Below are 20,149 nucleotides of genomic sequence, written 5' to 3' on the forward strand. Positions count from 1 at the left end.
ATAGATAGATAGATCGATAGAAATTCATCATCCAGGTGGATATTTCTTTCTTTTTTTACGAAAAATAAAGAAGCGAGTTGAATCAAATCAAACAAAAAACTACATTATCTAAGATAAATGTTATGATAACAGATATTAAATCATTAAAATAACGTACTGCGACGTAAATGACTACATTTGATCGCCTCCGTTCGAACACGTGACTTTTTTTCCGTAAACGACTCCGTCTCGACGTCAGCCGGTTGACGATTGCGGAAGCGAGTCTTAGCTTTAGCCTGGCATCCTCAGAACCAAACACAGATAAAATATCGCCGTGTTAGACCTCTTTGAAGCCGGGGCGTCATCTCGGATATTGGATGAAGGGCTCCTTGTCGGGTCCCTGCTCTCTCCCTCTGTGACCCGAAGCGAGGCGAAGCTGACCGGCCGACGGAGATGGAGGTAAACGGTCGCTGTGGAGCAGCTAGCTGCGGCTAAAGCCACAACTTGGTGCGGAGCATCTTGGAAGTTACAGAGATGCCACAACTTAGTTAACGCTGGTATCTGAAGTTAAAGCCAGCCTGAAGGACGGTTGTTATTGACATGGGAGAAAATGACATTATTGTGAGGGCTCGATGGACGGCAACGTTGTTTTTCTGTTTAGTTTTCTGCACCTGACGTGATTAATTTAACGTTATTTTTTTAGTTAATAATCGAGACAGGAATAGTTGAAAAGCAGCGCAGCAACATTGGACGATGAGTATCGTTTTTTTTAATACGTTTCTTTTTGCTTTTCTCTAAAAAACAAAAACAAAACAAGGATCCTGGTGGTAGTGCAGCTGAGGGCGGGACTCCATCCCAAGCAGGTGCCCCCAAGTCAAAGGTATGTCACAACTTTCTGTGTTTGTGCTTTAAATGAATCTGGAGCCTTTCTTTTAAGCTGCTGGAGTCACAGACTGTATCTCACTGACTCAGCACCCCACCTGTGTGTCTTGTTACATGTGTATGTTTGTATTTAAACATTTATTTATCCAGGTAGCTCTAAGTGAGATAAAAAAATCAGGTTTTTATCAAGAGAGACCTGGCCAAGAATGGCAGCAGCACACATGCATAGAAATAAATTAAAGTAACAACCTAAAATATGATTTGAAATTAGGTAAAACGTCTACATACAGAAACCTTACCTATAGACTGTTTTAAAATGGCCCTAAATTCATTAACAGAGACCAAATCCTTCAGCTTCAAGGAGAGTGGAAGGATTTTTTTTGGTTGTTGTTGCCATGATCAGTACAAACTTTAGGTACATTTAGTAAAATTAACTCGTCATATTCATATTACATGAAGGTACAGGTTGTTGGAGCTGTTGAAATAGCAGATTAATTCACAGGCATTGTGTACGTCACGGATGCGGCATACGTTGATATGGACATAGGGACTGATAGAGGATACGGTCAGTTATCTCGGGGCAGAACGTATAATTGGATAAATTTGGACTTCATGCTATTTCACAGTCTGGCAGATAATACCCGAGTGGTGACATGTTTTTTTTACTGATGGCAGTGGGAGGAGCGTGGAGGAGGAGATGGGCTTCTATAAAAACTCATGTGACCAGCATTCTGGGCTCGCTCTTTCTCATCCCTTTTCCCCTGACAATATCTGTTAGGAGAGCCTCAGCACTGATTCGTATCATTTCTCTGGCTTGTTTAGATTAAAAGTATAGTTTCTGTTTCTGTTTTCCTACAAAATACGTTGTTTTTTTTTGTCTCAGCGCTTCTATGGGGTAAAAGGACCAGACAGGGTGCAGAGGCGTCTAACCGCTGATAGGGGGCGCTAGCTTTCACAGTCTGAGTGATTAACAGTTCCATACATACCGGGACCTTCACGTGAAAACACCTTGTTCATGTCTGAAGATATGAATGTTTGTGAAAACCAGGGCTTGACGATATAGGAAAAAAAAGCAGATCTATAAAATAAAAATCATATTGATCGATATCGATCATCGTCAACAAATTCACTACTTATATTTTAAGTGCAGCCCTGGCCATATTATTATGCTTTTGCTTAGCGACTTATTTTTAGATCAAGAACACACACACAATGAATTCAAACTCGACCCTTTATTCAACCAACTTTTTACCAATACTGCAAGTTTTTATAAAACAAAAAAAGAAAATGTGCTCTCTGAAATCTTTGAAGGGGGCGGAGCTTGGTGACAGAGAATTCCTGGGTTTGTGATTGGTTGAGACGATGTACTGATGTAATATTAACCTACATAGCTAGAATGCAAAAGGAAGAAAAACTGTTATTTAACTTTTTATTGAACCTTTTTTTTTTTATATCATCGATATATATTGTTATTGAATTATCGTCCAGCCTCAGTAAAAACCATCGGGGGCAATGTGATGCCAGAATGGCCAGACTGTTGTTTGGCTGAAAGGATCATTGAGTAACACAGTGCTGCCCCTCCCTCACATGTTGCTGCATGCTGCCAGTCGGCTAGGGATGGGTGACGAAGTCGGTGCTTCTAGAGGTCCCAGGCTTTACTCGCCGCCCCGCCAGGCTAAGCGTCGTCTGTTTATTTTAAATGCGCCGATTTTTGAGAGCGACATAAAACGGTGAGTAAAGTTCCCGTCCGGGAGCATAGCTAACACGCTAGCTGCTCTTAGCTCGGCGCACAGTGCGTCCACGTCACTGAGCTATATAATACACTGGAGTGCTGATTTTGCTGAAAAACTGAAGTCACTGGCCGCCATCTTGCTACTCTCTACTCTCACAGAATCCCATAGGATTTGGTTGCAACAACAAGCAGTTTTCTGGCTCAGTGAAAATGTTTCACAGGTAATTCTACAGTCAGTGGATGTACTAACACTATCAAATACTAGGAAATTAGGTGCTAAAATATTTTACATGTTATTCATATAAAATATATGTATATGTATATATAAGTATGTGTATATGTATATATGTATATATATGTTTTTGTATATTGTTATTTATATATTTATAAATGTTAAACATATATATTTAAATGAATAAAATGCTAAATATTTCAGCACATGACTTTCTCAGTACTTGATTTTTTTAGAACATAACATAAAACTATATGGCATTTGACATTTTAAAAGTTTTAAGCCCCCCCCTGAACATGAGAAAATCCTCGTTATTCGATGCTGTAGCGCACATATTCCCTAGTTACTGGGGGGAAATAGGGAGTACCAATATGGCGGCTGGTGGCTTCAAAGCGACTCGTTCAAACAGACGGTGATTAGCACTCCAGTGTATAATATAGCTCAGTGGTCCACGTCGAGCTCCTCCTTCGAGCCGCATGACGCGACGCTATTTATGGTTTCCCAGTAGGACCCTTTGGGTTGGAGTTGCTAATATTAAGCAATAACTGGAGCTAACTTTTCCGTCTTTTTTAAAATGGAAGTGAAATGGCATCAGAAGCGACCGGTGGGTGACGGTGTGCAGCCATGTTGTTTGTAAGATACACTTACAAGCTAATATACTGTAACATGCGTTTTTCCTATGTCTGCAATGTTTTTCTGTTCATGTACAGAACATTGAATTGTCTTGTTAGTGAAAAGTGCTTTATAAATGAACTTGCCTTACCTTTTTTCTTTTTAGTTTTATGAGTTGTGTGATTACAGTAAAGCTGAAGTTCTGAAAATATGCCAGGTGGCGTTCCAGGATTCACATATAATCTTCTGGAAAAACTGGAATGAGCTCCTTGTGTTTTGTAATGTTGTCTGTTTGAAATCTAATGTTTGCTGTGGTTGCTTTTTACGATGCTTTTTTTCTTATTATTCTATTCATTTGCGTATGAAATAATTTGTCTGAAGTTGGATACGTGATGACTGTGACCTTCTCTTCTGTTCAGACTTGTCTAAAGATCTAAAACCTTTGTTTTACACACCTAAATTTGTTCTCTGGCTTTAACCAAACCCAAGGTGTGCAAATACTGATTGAGAGTCATTGTTTCAAATTATGTCAGATCAATCTTTTTTTTTTTTTTAAATAAGATTTGTTTTCCTGTTTCCTTATGCTGTCTGCGCAGCTGGACACGCTGTCCAAAGACGACCTCATCAAATATGCCAAGAAACAGATAGCCGCCATGCAGAAGATGAAGAGCAAATGTGCCGGTAGATATTAACGTCATTATAGACGATTTTTTTAGTGGCTGTGGGGATCAGAAGTGAGTTAATTCATGACATGGCTCTTTTTGTTTTTGCCAGATTTGGAAAAAGAAGTTGAATCCCTCAGGCAGCAACCCAAAACTACTGAAAAAAGTTCAGAGGACGCCTTGTTGATACAGGTTTGTTTCTTAAGCATCATCTCCAGATCTGCTGTACAAGTTAATCTGCTTACATTTTACAACTTGATGCTATTTGATGCCTTAGGAGCTGACTGAACGGATGGATGTTTTACTCCTGGAGAAAGCTGAAACTCAGCAAAGTCTGGCACTCTCGCGTAAAGAGCTAGAGAGAACCAAACAGCAAGCCAAGGTAAAATACGACACAAAGTATACAAATCTAGGATATTTTCTGCCTTTTAGAGTCTGTAATGAAGCCGGATTGTCAACTTTTGATGTTTGTTTCTTATTTTCAGGAGGATCTTGCAGCGCTGCAGAGCGAGCATGAGCTCGCTGTTGGAGACCACCTCAGCAAGGTCAGAACTCTGGAGAGCAGCATCGAGGAATCCAGACACAATCACCGGGAAGAAGTGGCTCGTTTCCAGAAATTACTCCAAGAGCGAGAGGAGCGCGACAGAGAAAGGGAGAGCGAAAGAGAGAAGGAGCGCAAGGCAGAACATGCCAGCGCTAAGGAGAGTGCGGAAGAAGTCAGACGTTCCTTAGAAGCTCAACTGGAAACGCTTCGAGCTGAAATCAAAGCAATCCAAGACAGAAGTTGCGAGGAGGCTGCCGAGTTGGAGGAGAAATACCAAAGGGAGTTGACGAAGGCCCAGCAGGACGTGGAGAACCTGAGGGAGGACCTCGCTCAGAAGACTCTCCAGCACGAGGAGGAAATGAGAGCTCTGGAGGAGGATTGTGAGATGGAGAGGGACCGTCTCGTTTTGCTGACAGAGGAGCTGACTGAGCAGCTTGCTCTAAAAGGTACGGCAGAAGTAAAGTTGTTTATCATCATCAATATGAACAAACACCTTTCTTGTAAATATATACAGCCTTGGAAAAGTCATCACACCTTTTTATCTTTTAAGCGTTGAGATTTAAAATTTCAGTTGTTTTTCACTGGTTAAATAAGATCAAAATAAAATTAACAAAATCATTGTTTTACATTACAGGCACAGATTTCAGTGTTTTAATGGGATTTCTTGCAATTTATGCAAGGTTTTCAAAATATTTTTACAACTACAAAGTGTGACACATTCACCTCCTTACTCTGAAGCTCCTGTTTAAAATCAAATAAGACTAGTACATTTAATTGGTTAAAAAAAAAAGGTCAATTTGAATGAAACCTAATGTCAGTATAAATACAGTTGTTCTGTAAAGGCCTTAGAGGTTTATAGTAGAACATCAGTGACAAAAAAAAACACCATGAGATGCAATGAACTCAGCAGATAGGCCAGAGATAAGGTTGTGGAGACGTGTAAAGGCCAAAAATCAATGGCAGAACTGCAAGTTTAACTAACATACCAGGCAAGTAAAAGCTTTAATGAAAGAATCAGCCAAGAAGCGCATGGTAACTCTGGGGGAGCTGCAGAGATCAGGAGGACGGCGTTAGTCATGCATGCAGCAAACAAGCAACACACGGCACATAACCATAAACACATAATTGGTGAAACATAGTGGTGGCAGCATCAGTCTGTGGGACATGGGACAAATCCTGCCACACATTTAAGGTTTTCAGTAGGGCTGAACAATTAATCGCATTTTCAATATAATCGTGATTTAAAATAACGCAATTTACAAATCGCAGAGGTCTGCAATTTTTGGCTAGGTAACAATTAGGGAATTAGACGCGTCCATTAGGTGTCAGTAAAATGTTTGAAGTGGGTTTGCCTCCACATGGAAGGGAAGACAGTTGCAGCAGTGAGATAATCTAATTTTATTACTTGTATTAGAGTTTATTTAATCATACAAAGCATTAAGTACTGGTCAATCAGTTTAATACATAGACTTGCTTGTTGGTTGGACTTTGCACTTTATGTTCAACAAGGATTGATGTCCAATTAAATTAAAAGCTGTTGAATAATGTTCTGATCAATAGAAACATTAAAAGTTCATATTTAAAATAGTCCTTGTTTACAAACATCTTTATTTAGAGGCCGTTTTTGTTGCTTGTGGTTAATGCGGAGAAAAGTCAAAATTGCAATTTTGATTGAAATATATTGTAGGCAGAACACAATCATTACTGCTCCGAGTTTAGATGCTGTGGGTGTTTTAGCAACTAATCCACATGGCGAGGAAACAAATTGATTTGTTGTTTGTATATATTTTGAAACACATGATAAATTAAACTGGAAAAAAATCTTATTAAATCACGATATTAAGAAAAAAAATCGCAATTAGATTATTTTACAAAATCGTTCAGCCCTAGTTTTCAGTTGTTTTTGTCCCCCCCCCTCAATTCATAAAACCCCAAAACTCTGTGTATAAAATCCCAGTAAAGTACATCACAATTTGTGGTACGAATCAGAACGACTCCTTTCTAACTTTAGAGGTATCTTAGGGCAAAAACTGTTCTGGTTTTTGCAGACAGCCACCTGCAGGATGTCCAGGAGGAAGACGAGGATCCCAGCCGCGGCTCCGGCATCGCCAGGATGCTGGAGCTGTCCGGGTGCCAACAAGCCGAACCTCAGAGCGACGGAGGGGAGCGCGAGGTGAGCCGACTGAGAACGACCCTGGACGACCTCCAGGCCCAGAACACCATGCTCCGGGACGAGCTCACCCTGCTCGGCAACGTGAAGGGGGAGCTGGAGGCGGAGCTGGAGCGCGTCAAAGAGGAGTTCCACGTGGAGAAAGAAGAGCTGGAGTTCAAAATAAACGAGCTGCAGATGATTAAAGACAGTCCTGCCGCCGATCCTGTGGCGAAGCGTGATCCCGAGCAGCAGGGAGTCCAGGCGGAAGTGAAAGACGCCCTCGGCATGTCAGCCGATGACCAGAAGCCCCCGAACCCGAACGAGGAGCTGAGAACCCAGTGCGAGGCCTTAACCAGAGAGCGCAACGCCGCCGTAGCCGAGTGCCAGCACATGAGAGACATACTTCAAAGTGTGGAGACGGAGCTGGGCGAGAAGACCAACGACTTTGTCCGCCAGTACAACGCCATGAAGGAAACGGCGGCGAACACCGTGCAGGATCTCCAGGAGGAGATCGAGCAGCTGAATCGACAGAGAGAGGCGACGCTGGCGAGGATGACGGAAGTCACGGAGGAGAGAAACACGCTGAGGGACAATATGGAAGACCTTCGACGAAAACTGGACCGCGCGCTCGCGGAAAACCAGAGCCAGTCCACCCCCACGGAGGAGCAGACCGCTTTGAAACAGTCCGTGACGGAGCTGACCGTGCAGAACGCGGAGATCTTCTCCCAGCTGAAGATGAAGGAGAACGCGATTCAAGATCTGGAAGAGATGGTCGCCGCGCTGTCTGAGGAGCGGGATAAAACGCAGCGCCTGCTGAAGCTCCAAGAAGACCAATTGCAAAGTTTGAGCGCCGAGAAAGCGAGAGAAATCCAGGTCTTGTTGGAGGAGAAGGAAAGGGAAACACTTTTACTTAGAGACGACAAAAACAAGGAGACGGAAAGCTTGAGAACGCAACTAGACAACGAGGCGAGACATCTGAAGGAGGAAAGAGAAAAGATGGAGGAAAGTCTGAAGGAGAAGACATTACTTTACGAGGAAGCCGTTTCCAGCTCGGAGCTGAGGATCAAAGAGCTCGCCGCGGAGAAGGATGATCTCCATCGGAAACAGGAGCTGGCTTTGTCGGAGCTTTCCACGCTGCGGGAGGACAGGACGCTTCTGGCCTCCAAGCTAGCAGACCTGGAGGCTCAAATGGAGCAGAGAGGGGCTGAAAAGCAACAACTAGAGGAGAAGTTCAAGTCCCTGACCGAGGAGGCAGACAAGACCAGCGCCTCTGTAAGGCTGCTGGAGGAAACCCAATCCGAAGGCGCTCCAGAAGACCGCCGAGGAGCTCCAGGAGCTCCGGACATGTGTCGATGAGCTGGAGAAGGAGAGGAACCTGCTAAAGAGACGCCTCGAAGAGGCCGAAGCCGAGAAGAGGGACGAGGACGTGCGAGCGGACTTACAGGCTCACGTCGGAGACCTGGAGAAGGAGCGAGACATGTTGAGGGCAAACCTCGAGGAGGTCGTCAGGGATGTAGAGGGGCTGCAGAGAGACCTCCAGGACATGAAGTCGGTAAATGAGAAGATTAGCGAGGAGAACCAGAAACTCCAGGCTCAAATCTCCCTGGCTCAAGAAGAAGAAGAAGAAGAGGAGGAGCGGGAAACAAAGATGGAGAAGACGCTCAGAGAGCAGCTGGTCGAGAAGGACGCTCTGGTATCGCAGCTGAGGACTGAAATATCAGCTCTCCAGGTGAGTGAAACATCCATTAGAGGTGCTTTAGGATACCCCGCCTCAACAAAGATGAAGTTCTGATTAGTGGCAAAATAAAATTCCTTTTATCTGCTAATGTTTTTTTCCTTTTTGCTGCCAGGAATCTAACGCCCAGTCCGCTGCCTCCGAGGAAGACGGAGCCAACGACACATCCAAGAAATTAGGTGCGATGATGGCTCTCCTCCATCCAATTTATTTGACTGAATAAGCGGTCCTCCGTCTTCTATTTGAACGCTGTCACTCAGACTCCATAACTTCATCTCCCCTCAGCTCTCCTCGAGGACAAAATCAAAGAAAAGGACGAGAGGCTCAACAAAATCAAGGCGGTCGCGGTTAAAGCAAAGAAGGAGCTGGACAACAGCAAGAAAGAGGTAATCTGAACACTTTCTATCACAAATAAGCAGTTAATGATGGTTATTAAACGGTTATTATTTATCCATCGACACGGACGTGGCGATTCTTCATAGGAAGAATGATCAAGTGTGGAAATTTGTATTTTCTGGTTGATCTTCTCAGTTTGCTCGCTCACAAAGATATGATCAGTCTGTAATTTTAATTGGTACTACAAAAATCCAGACAAAATCCATTAGATATGTTAAATATTTAACTGATGGAAAGAAGTATCACTCCCACATACTCCAGAGATCAGCTCATTGTGTGTTAAGAGCCATTTGTTCCAGTCCAGCTTCTCCACCAACATGCTTTGCCTCCCAAAGCCGATCTTTTTCATGACCCTGTAACCGGCCCAATTTGTATTTTTTATTAAATTTTTTTCTGAGGCCTGCTCCAGAAGGCACATTAAGAGCACCATCTTATATTTAGCATCCAACATCTATTAAAGGAGATAGACGGCTACTAGTTTAACTCCTCCCGGCCAGTAGGTGGCACACTCACCCGCTCTCAACTGTACTGTTAGCATTAGCATTAGGATAATGGTTAGCATTAGCAAGCATTTAACCGCCGCATGGGTTTGTAGTCCCTTTGCTTCCTTAATTTGGCACAAACGCTCAAAAGCTTGACCGATGTTCACCCTCGTTTGCTTTTTGGTTGGTCCTCTATAATCTGCGAAATGTAACGTCGAGAATAAGCCATTTCTCAGCGCTAACACGTGTCTTCAACCCGCTATTCCTGTTGGTGCAGAATCCTTTCATGTCGACGTTGGCATCGTAACAGGAAGTAAATACTTATGAAACAATTATTTAGATACCATATATCTATTTTTCTGTAAAATGTATACTTTTATTTATTTTTTTAATTATATTTTAGACACACAAGTATACAATAAATGACAATATATGTACTTGTAACATAATTTTTTTATTTTTTTTTTAAACAGTCTGAAAAAGGGTGTATTGGCAGAAGCAATAAGCTTCTAATGCCCAATTATGATTTATTCTGCACCACTCTAGACTTTCTCTTGATGCATTATTTTTTTGGAAAAATGTATCGTTTTGATGGAACAAGCTGAAGCTATGACCTTTAATTTAAAGAACATTTGGGAGAAAGTGGTTATAGCGGTGTTTTGAGGAAGAGACATTGAGTGTGACCTAAAGAACCCCCTCACTGCAGTCAAGCACATTGGTAGCAGGGGGCGGGGCTTTGTGCTGCCACCTTTTAGAGAGATTTAGGTGAAGAATCCCTGAATAACAACGACCCAAAAATATGGGGTGTCCTGCAACGTTTGGATGCGTCCCAAGTCCAACGCACCTGAATGCAATCTTCTCCTGTTACATAATGGGATTCAGTTTTGTTGATGCAGAGATGCGTGTAAAAGTTGCATACCCTCGAGGGAAGGAGTTTGACGCCTTTGCATGATCTCCAGTCCTCAGTTTCACATCAGATCTGTGGAGGCAGCTAAAGTTCGAAGCTCCCAGAGCAGCATTCATGAAACCTTTAGTTTCTGTACAGATGAGTGGCCCACTACCAGAAACACCGTACCTGCTATCCACGGTTTCTCCAACCTGTAATAAATCGTGCTTTGCTTGGGATAAAATACTGAGCGACATGCAAAAACACTTAACTTTTGAGTATGTTTTTTTTATTATTTTTTTTTTTTTTAGGCGGGGTTTTTTGCAGACCAATCTAAGTTGATATTCTGTTTTCCAGTAAAATTATTTCTTTGTAACAGACTTAAAAAAAATATTTGTAAGTAATAACAAAAATCCACAGGAGATCAAATTAATATTTTCCCCACTGCTATAAAATTAAGTTCTGAATTATAAGCATTGTTAAGGTGTTTGTATTTTAAGCTCAGCTTTGTTTTTGGGTACTTGCCGTATAATTGCACAGTTTGCAACGGCTCTCTCTTGTGCAGCGCTGCTTTTGTTCATTGATTGAGTCTGTTTAAATTTAAATGCCACTGTTTACTGAAGCTGAGGGGAATTTGTTTTTTTTTATGTTGCATATATTGCCTGTATCTGAATACGTGTATCATTTAGGTACAACAACATTACAAATGATTTGTGCTCTTTGGCTTTTGCTAAGCTTTAGAGCTCAAATTATCCCCATTCTCTGTAACAATAAGGTAGCGGTGCATCTGCTAAAGCTAAATGTGCCCTGATTCAACGCATCATGTCGGGATGTTCAGTCTTATAATTTCTGATTCATAATGATTTTTTTTATCAATTAGTGGGATTTCAGTCATACATTTGGAAAGGGGATCAGATGAATAGTTGGCCTGCTGTTTTGGTTTATACGATGCAAGTGTTATAAACATTGAACATGAACATAGTTTAGCAGCTGTTCGTTGCATCTGTAAGAGTGGTGATGTCATTTAGATAAATCACTTTTTTACATAATTTCTTCAGTTGTGTAATAATTATACACACTTTAGTAAAATATCTCTCTCTGACCTTCCTACCTTTTTGTTAATAATATAACTACCCATGAAGTGGAAATGAACATGTTTAATTGCACGCAGCTCTATATGGTTTAAGTGCTCCCAGCTAATTCTAACATTTTTTCTGTTGTGTTTATATAAATAATTGTTAATTGTGGAAATTACAATTTGTTTTAGGTTGCGGCCCTCAAGGAGGAAGTAGCATCACTAAAAGCGGAGCGGGAGAAGATTAACACCTCCATGAAAGATATAATTCATGGAGCTGAAGGATACAAGGTAGGATGTGCAGATTTTTATTTTATAGTCATAGTTTACATGGATTTACATGAATTGGTACGCTTAACTCATAAAATTGTTTCCTAAGAGTGCTGTAAAAGTCTCTTGAGTTCATTATGCAGTGCTAAAAAAGATTCAATGAAAACCTGTTTAAATAAGAGTTTAATATCCGATCAGTTAAATTTCTATTGATCAGGTCAGTTCAGTAGCAGGTTGTTTATCAGCGTCGGCTGCTTTGGCGTTAATTAAATTAACAACAGATGCATTAAAGGGGCAACAATGAGATGACCCCAAAAACAGAAATGGTTTTGCAGGTAGAGGCCAGAGACATTTTTCCCTCCTCATTTTTTTAAACTGCTTTTAGGTTGCTTTTTAGCATTTAACCCGGGTTAGTGACACCTGGACCCTGCAGAGGTTGCACAGGCAGTCCAGCTCCACCAGGATAACTCATCAATATGAGCCATTCCCAGAAGGTTGCTGGAGGGGCTTCTAGGAGACTCCAAATAAAAGTCAATGCAGCCAGAGCCTTTAGAAGTCACTTAATCTGTCTGTGTATAATTTAATCTCAATATAAATCCAGCTATTCTCCAGAGGCCTTTTGAGGTTTGTTAAAGAGCCTTAGTGAACAAACGGCATCATAAGCAGCCGGGTCAGGGATGAACCCGTGGGTTCTCCAACCAGTCTCACTGAGTAATGAGCAGAAATTTAAAATGTTTGGATGTGAAAAGCTACAGATAGACCCCCCAAAAAAAACAAAAAACTCACAACGAATGGACTGGTGAGGCCTGAACTCAAACGCACAGCACTGACCCATTAAAAATGCTGAATACGTTTCTATAATGCAGCACTGTTGATTGTTATCAGTGCGTTTTCAATGGCCGACGTGTCTTAAAAACTCTGCAATTTTTACAGTCTGGCTTAATATTTCATAAAAAAAAAAATAGCAGCTTAGCTTTTTTTTCATTTAACCTTGTACCCTCCTAAAAAAAAAAGCACAATATGAATAAGATTAAAATAAAACTTTCAACTATGAGTAATCATCTCCATTTTTTTTTTTTCATGCATTGCAAACACCGTTTGCAGCTAATTGGCAAGCAGAGGCAGGCGAGACGTGAATATTGCTCCCAGTGGTCTCCCTTAAACGCCCTGCAGGCTGCAGCTCGCGTTCCAGCTGCGTCTCTATTAAAGGAGGAAAGCACTCTGTTGTGTCTAATGAGACTTTTGTCCCGTAGCCAAATGTAAATGCAGCGGATGCGCGTGACGCATAGTGTTTGCCTTCACCGAGCTGTTCAACCGACCGACCTCCGGTAATGAATATCGAAGATGTGTGTGTGTGTGTGTGTGTGTGTGTGTTTAGAACCTGCAGATAGATTACGACAGGCAAACCGAGCAACTGGATAAGGAGAGGGAGAAGGTGGAGGCGGCGGAGAGACAGATTGCTGAGCTGACCAAGCGACTCAGCAGTGCTGTCACACAGGTAACTGGGATACACACTCAATCACACACACACACACACACACACATGCACTAACAACAAAATGCATTCAGCCTCCTGTAAATCTTGGCTGTGAGACTTTGTCCAGCAATACTTGCAGCATAACTCACTTCCCATATGATTTACAGAGTCATTTTAGCCGGCTACACGTCTCCCAGATATATCTGGCAGCCCGGCGCCCACGAATAGACTATCAGATGTGACTGGGTGAACAAGGGAGAAATTGTTTTTATATATATATATAGAGAGAGATTTTTTTATTTTTTTTACCCCCCTCCACCCCCCAAAGAAAAGCTCATAACTGTCTCTTTCCAATGAGAGAACAGGCAGGTAAATGGAGCGAGGTATGGCTTCCATCTGTTGTGTTCTGGTGCGTCACCATTTTTTTTCTGGGACTTGATGCGAGCTCAAGGTTCTCAGTGGGATCGAGCAACGCCCAAAGCCAGTGAGGGATCTCCGCGCGCTCGCCGGCGTCTCCGTTCACCCATCATTGAGTCGGTGTTTGGCTGACAGCTGCCTGGAGACGTCTGCAGCCGCTGCTCGTTGTTGGGTATTCTGCGTGGAGGAATCCCCCAAAGATTCGTGTCAGATTCGCGTGGATGGGTTTTTTTTTTTTTTTTGTTTTTTTTTTCCAGAAATGTGTTTGAGGAGGTTTGGTGCGTTTGACTACAAGCACGTCTTCCACAGAAAACTCCTCATTTTAGTCTATTCGTCTTTTCTTTTCAAGAGATTGTCTCTTCAGCTCCTATGAAATTAAACTTGTTGGAAATTGCAGAAGATTTTAGAATCAAAACCAACCAGTATAGATTTTAAACAGTCGTGGTTCCTTTTCCTTTTATAGTTTTCATCTTACGACGTTTCCACCTCTGGACAAGGACAGAAAAGGAGAATTTAGGATCTCCAGACCGTATTACCTGATGAAGTCAGCGACATTAATTAATAAAAGCAACTTCCATTAGTCTTTTCTCATTGCAGTTTATACAAAAATGAAAAGATCTATCAAACCATAAATCCCTCTGGTCGTCCATCCTTCTTTCATCCAACTGTCTGTCTTTTGTCCATCCGTCTGTCCATCTTTCGTCCAACTGTCTTTCATACGTCTATCCGTCTATCTTTCATCCGTCCGTATCTTTCATCCGTCCATCTTTCATCTGTCTATCCATCTTTTGTCCCTCCGTTTGTCCATCTTTCGTCCCTCTGTCCCTCTGTCTTTCATTCATTTATCCGTCTTTCGTCCCTCCGTCTGTCCGTCTTTCGTTCATCTGTCTTTCGTCCCTCTGTCTCCCATACGTCTATCCATCTTTTGTCCCTCCATCTTTTGTCCCTCCATCTGTCCGTCTTTCGTTCGTCTGTCTTTTATTCGTCTGTCAGTCTTTCATCCCTCTGTCCCCCCCATCTGTCTTTCATACCTTTGTCTATCTTTCATCCGTCCGTCTTTCATCTATCCGTCATCTTTTGTCCCTCCGTCTGTCCGTCTTTTGTCCCTCCGTCTTTTGTCCCGCCGTCTTTCGTTCGTCTGTCTTTCGTCCCTCTGTCAGTCTTTCATCCCTCTGTCCCTCTGTCTCCCATAGTCTATCCGTCTTTAGTCCCTCCATCTTTTGTCCCTCCGTCTGTCCGTCTTTCGTTCGTCTGTCTTTTATTCGTCTGTCAGTCTTTCATCCCTCTGTCCCCCCGTCTGTCTTTTATACCTTCGTCTATCTTTCATCCGTCCGTCTTTCATCCATCCGTCATCTTTCGTCCCTCCGTCTTTTGTCCCTCCGTCTGTCCGTCTTTTGTCCCTCCGTCTTTTGTCCCTCCGTCTGTCCGTCTTTCGGTCGTCTGTCTTTCATCCCTCTGTCCCTCTGTCTTTCATACGTCTATCTGTCTTTTGTCCCTCTGTCTGTCCGTCTTTCGTCCCTCCATCTTTTGTCCCGCCGTCTGTCCGTCTTTCGTTCGTCTGTCTTTCGTCCCTCTGTCCCTCTGTCTTCCATATGTCTATCCATCTTTAGTCCCTCTGTCCCTCATATGTCTATCCGTCTTTCGTCCCTCCGTATGTCCATCTTTCGTCTGTCCATCTTTCGTCCCTCCATCTTTCGTCCCTCCATCTTTCGTCCGTCTGTCTTTTGTTCGTCTGTCTTTTGTTCGTCTGTCTTTTGTTCGTCTGTCTTTTGTTTGTCCGTCCGTCTTTTATCCCTCCATCGGTTTATCGTCCCTCCGTCTATCGGTTTATCGTCCCTCCGTCTATCGGTCTTTCGTCCCTCCATCTTTTGTCCATCCGTCTGTCCGTCTTTCGTTCGTCTGTCTTTTATTCGTCTGTCAGTCTTTCATCCGTCCGTCCATCTTTCATCCTTCTGTCCGTCTGTCTTTCATCCATCCGTCTTCCGTCCATCCTTTCATCTTCCATCTTTACATTCATCCATCTATCCACACCTTTAAAGTTCTGTCCTTTTAGTAAATTGATACTAAACGTTGGCATATTTATACTTTAACAACAAAACAATCCAATTAAAATGTTGTAAATGATGGTGTGAAAGTGAAAGATCACCAGCTATGATGGATCTCAATGTTTTTAAATTGTCTGCGAGCAGTAAGAGGATTAACCTTTCTGCAGAAGGACGCGTTGAGCAGTGAGAAGGAGGATCTCCTGGCGGGTCTGGAGACCCTGAGGAGCACAGCCAAGCAGCTGGAGACCAAGAACCAGGATCTGCAGAAACGCCTGGCCAGCCTGGACCGAGAGCTGCTCGCTGAGAGAGCCATGAAAGAGCAAAAGCTTAAGGTAGACATAAAAGTTCAATTTTAGTTAATTATCCAATAAAGCTACAGATCGGTTGGTTTTACATCTGTGTCCAGTTTGACCAGAAACGCTTCTTTCACACCAAATAAAATAGGGCTGAACGATTTTGAAAAATAATCTAATTGCGATTTTTTTTTTCTTTTCTTAATATTGCGATTTAATGCGATTTTTTTTTCTTTTTTTTTTTTTTTTTTTTTTTTTTCTCCAGTTTAATTTATCATGTCTTTTTAAACATATACAAACAATAAATCAACTTGTTTCCTCGCTGTGCAAATTATTTGCTAAAAGACCCACAGCATTTAAACTCGGTGCAGAAATGATTGTGTTCTGCCTATGATATATTTCAACCAAAATTGCAATTTTGGGACACCTCATGTGGCTTTTTTTCTGTTTTTGTTCTTCATTTGCTGTAAAAGCCAATAAAACATTTGAAATAAAATGTCAGCTCATAGAGATTCATTTTGAATTAGACGTGCCACATTTGAAACCTTTCAACGTGCATCCACGTTTAAATAAGGCTGAACGATTTTGGAAAATAATCTAATTGCGATTTTTTTTTTTTTTTCTTAAAATTGCAATTTAATGCGATTTTTTTTTTTTTTTTCACCCAGTTTAATTTATCATGTCTTTTTAAACATATACAAACAATAAATCAACTTGTTTCCTCGCTGTGCAAATTATTTGCTAAAAAGACCCACAGCATTTAAACTCGGTGCAGAAATGATTGTGTTCTGCCTACGATATATTTCAACCAAAATTGCAATTTTGACTTTTCTCTGCATTAACCACAAGCAACAAAAATGGCTTCTAAATAAAGATGTTTGTAAACAAGGACTATTTTAAACAAGATTTTTTTTATGTTTCTATTAATCAGAATATTATTCAAGAGAATAGCTTTTAGTTGATTTGGACATCAATCCTTGTTGAACATAAAGTGCAACCAACAAGCAAGTCTATGTATTAAACTGATTCACCACTAATTAATGCTGTGGTAAGATTCCTGTAAGTTTCTGGCAAACAGTACGATTATATAAACTCTAATATAAGTAATAAAATTAGATTATCTCACTGCTGCAACTGTCTTCCCTTCCATGTGGAGGTAAACCCACTTTAAACATTTTACCAACACCTAATGGACATGTCTAATTCCCTGATTGTTACATAGCCAAAAATTGCAGACTCTGCGTTTTTTTAAAATCGCGATTATATTGAAAATGCGATTAATTATTCAGCCCTAAAATAAAATACCGTCAATGATTTCCCATCGCTGACTCTAATAGAGCAGCGTTATGGTGCACTGACATGCTGAAAGTGTGCGCTTGGCCCTGCAGGACCTGTCGTCGGCCACGAAGGAGGTGGAGGAGCTGACAGCACAGCTCCACAAGCAACAGCAGCAGTCTCAGCAGACCGCCCAGGAGCTGGACCAGCTGCGCAAGGTACGCAAAACACCGCCGTTTCTCAGGCAGAGCGCGCCTCTTAGGGTCAGCCTGGGCCCGTGTGCTGCTGACGGCACGCCCGCAGCTACCGTGGCACCTCACAGAACAAAAAGGGAGCAGCTTTCGCCCACAAGGAGAAGGAGCTGCTGTCACTTTTCCATTAGTGGAGACCTACATAGTGCAGCTGCGTACGTGAGAGCCGCCTGGAGGTCCCACTTTGTCTTCTGTCCACTTTGGTAATCCACCCAAAGGAATGCTTCTGTGGCGATACACTTAAGAGAAAGAGATGCTGTGTGCTGTTCATGTTTGTTCCAAGCAGGGAGGGAAATTATATTTAAGGGTCCTCGTAGCAGTGTCGTAGTACTCGAGTCCGAGTCATTAGCTAAATTTAGAGACTCGTGACTTGACTTGGACTTGAGCACTGATGACTCGAACTTGGACTCGGACTCCTACATTCAGATCATTCTGACTCGGAAATTGAGAAAAAGACTCAACTTTTTTTTATATCATTAGGCTATAATTTTAATATGTCATTAGAATATTATTTGGTGTATGATTTTAATATCTAAATTATTAGTGCAATGTGGTGAAGTGTGGATTTTTTTTTTAGTTTAAAAACATGTAGGCTATGCTTACTTCAGTGCGGAACTTGGACTCGACTTGATCAATAAGGACTCGACTCGGATTTTTTTTTTAATGACTTGGACTTGACTCGGACTTGAACACTGGAGACTCGAACCTGGACTCGGACTCGAGGCATAGTGACTTGACTACAACACTGCCTCATAGTCAGGGCTTTGAACAGATTTTTTTTTCCCCAATCGTTTCGTTCCGAACAGAAGCGGAATTATAACGTTTCCGGTTATGAGTTCCACCAATAAATTGACGTTCCCGAACCGGTTAGAACAAAAAAATACAAAAAATCCTGTTCCCGGAACGTTTAATTTCGTTCCTTTCGTTTGACAAATATAACTATTGATATTGTGTTTGGAATGAGCCTTTTACTTAACGATGGATCGTAATTTACCTCTTATTTAAGATGTGTAGCTCTAGTGGAAACACAGCTCTCTCTCCATTCAGTCAGCAAATGTGTGATGTGATGTCACACAGGAAGTGAAACCTCAGCCGTCATGGTAACGTGCGCAGGAAAATAATTACTTTTTTATTTTTTTATTTTTTTTAGTTAATTAGGCAAAGAAAACTTAGAGGAATGAAATAAAACCGGTATTAACCGGTTACCATTATTTTTAAATAAGTGTTCCAGTTCCAGAACATAAAAAATAATAACGTTTCCGGTTTCGTTTCTGTTCCCTGTTAAATACAAGAAGTTCCCAGTTTTCGTTTTCCTTCCTTGAACCGGTTCAAAGCCCTGCTCATAGTGGTTATACATGTTTCATTATTTAAACGAGTTTTCAGTTTATTAGCACAGTGAATGCCTCTTTATATAATTGCCGAATAAGTCCAAAGGATACATGTAAATCAATTAGTTTTAGTAATGCACCAGTCAGTTGGCCAATTTGCCTTTGACTGACCCGACAGGGATTGTTTATTTCTGTTCATTAAATTCATCAAAAATCAGCAAACTTCTACTCTTTTTGGCCTTAATATAAATCAGAATGAGGGTAATTGACGAGGCATGGGCCAGAAAGAGATTCTCACAGTCCGATACACTTGAGTACAAATGTAATGACTTCAAGGTATAACAGTATTCACTCAAATATGTAGAATAAAAACACAAATCACCTGAACGCTCTTTTTAAAACAGGAGAAACAACAATTATCCGTTCTACCTCGATAATAGTTTAATTAATTGATTATTTCACTTATCCTAATGTCATTTGTAACATTTATTTGTTATTTTCTGTATATAGACAAATATATAGAATAAACATTGGTTAGCTTTTGAATACGGGATACTACATTTTTACAATTTCTTTTCAATATTGTTGCACTAGAATTACACTCAGCTGCTGTTATCTGCTTCAGAAATGACCTTTTTTAAGAAACCAACAACACTTTTTTTTTCACTGTCAATGCTGGTGACATTTGACTGTTTAAACATGAGGTTATATTACATTTTCAACTACGTGGGCTAGACCGCAGAGGAAAACAGGAAATGGGTCTGTAAAACACTAATTGCTGCATCTCTGCCTTATTTGTATTGCCACGAAGCATTCCCCTGTTGTCTCACACCCTACTGTAGTTTTTCATGATCTTTCAGTTTTTATTTCCAAGGTTAAATCCTAAATTGTTCTGAAAGTTCGTACTACAAATCCCCTTTGTCTCCCTAATGAGAATTTGTCCCGTAACGAAGCATCTGCCTCTAGTCTACCCTATACAACCAGACAATATTCCCAGAATAGGATTAACTGGATCTTCCTCCAAACTTTACATTTAATTACTACATTTTTCAACAACCTACCTCCATACAATGAAAGATTAACGTCAAACTATTTTTGTTTTGGCTCTACAAACCCTAACATGCTACAGAAACGTGGCACTTAAATGTAGTCAAGATAAATATTTGTCCAGGTAAGAGAAAGGCGTTGGTGGCCCAGTTATGATGTAGTGTGTTGACTCTGCCACTAGGAGGCGCAGCAGAGCTCCCTGATGGACATGGAGATGGCCGACTATGAACGTCTGGTGAAAGAGCTCAATGGAAAACTAACAGAGAAAGACGAGTGCATGGAGGAGCTCAAAGGCCAGATTAACGCGCTCACCCAGACGCAGGAGACCCACAAGCAGGAAATTGGTATGAAATGCATCATCATCTTTAATATGCAAA

The 20,149-nt window shown here is 41.4% G+C and overlaps 1 protein-coding gene across 1 annotated transcript in view; it reads left to right on the plus strand.

The window, feature by feature from the left end:
- Positions 1-233: 233 nt before the first annotated feature.
- Positions 234-20,149, plus strand: part of LOC105936152 (GRIP and coiled-coil domain-containing protein 2) — a 40,107-nt gene continuing 20,191 nt past the window's right edge. The window contains 15 exon segments of the mRNA XM_012876826.3: positions 234-438; positions 797-859; positions 4,034-4,118; positions 4,212-4,291; positions 4,377-4,481; positions 4,585-5,089; positions 6,692-8,097; positions 8,099-8,524; positions 8,646-8,709; positions 8,816-8,916; positions 11,562-11,660; positions 13,018-13,137; positions 15,746-15,910; positions 17,260-17,364; positions 19,954-20,116. Of these exon segments, the coding sequence (XP_012732280.2) occupies positions 433-438; positions 797-859; positions 4,034-4,118; positions 4,212-4,291; positions 4,377-4,481; positions 4,585-5,089; positions 6,692-8,097; positions 8,099-8,524; positions 8,646-8,709; positions 8,816-8,916; positions 11,562-11,660; positions 13,018-13,137; positions 15,746-15,910; positions 17,260-17,364; positions 19,954-20,116 (3,493 nt within the window). The 5' untranslated portion in view covers positions 234-432.

This window comes from Fundulus heteroclitus, chromosome 7, assembly GCF_011125445.2.
Source record: "Fundulus heteroclitus isolate FHET01 chromosome 7, MU-UCD_Fhet_4.1, whole genome shotgun sequence".
In the NCBI taxonomy this organism is placed as follows: Eukaryota; Metazoa; Chordata; class Actinopteri; order Cyprinodontiformes; family Fundulidae; genus Fundulus; species Fundulus heteroclitus.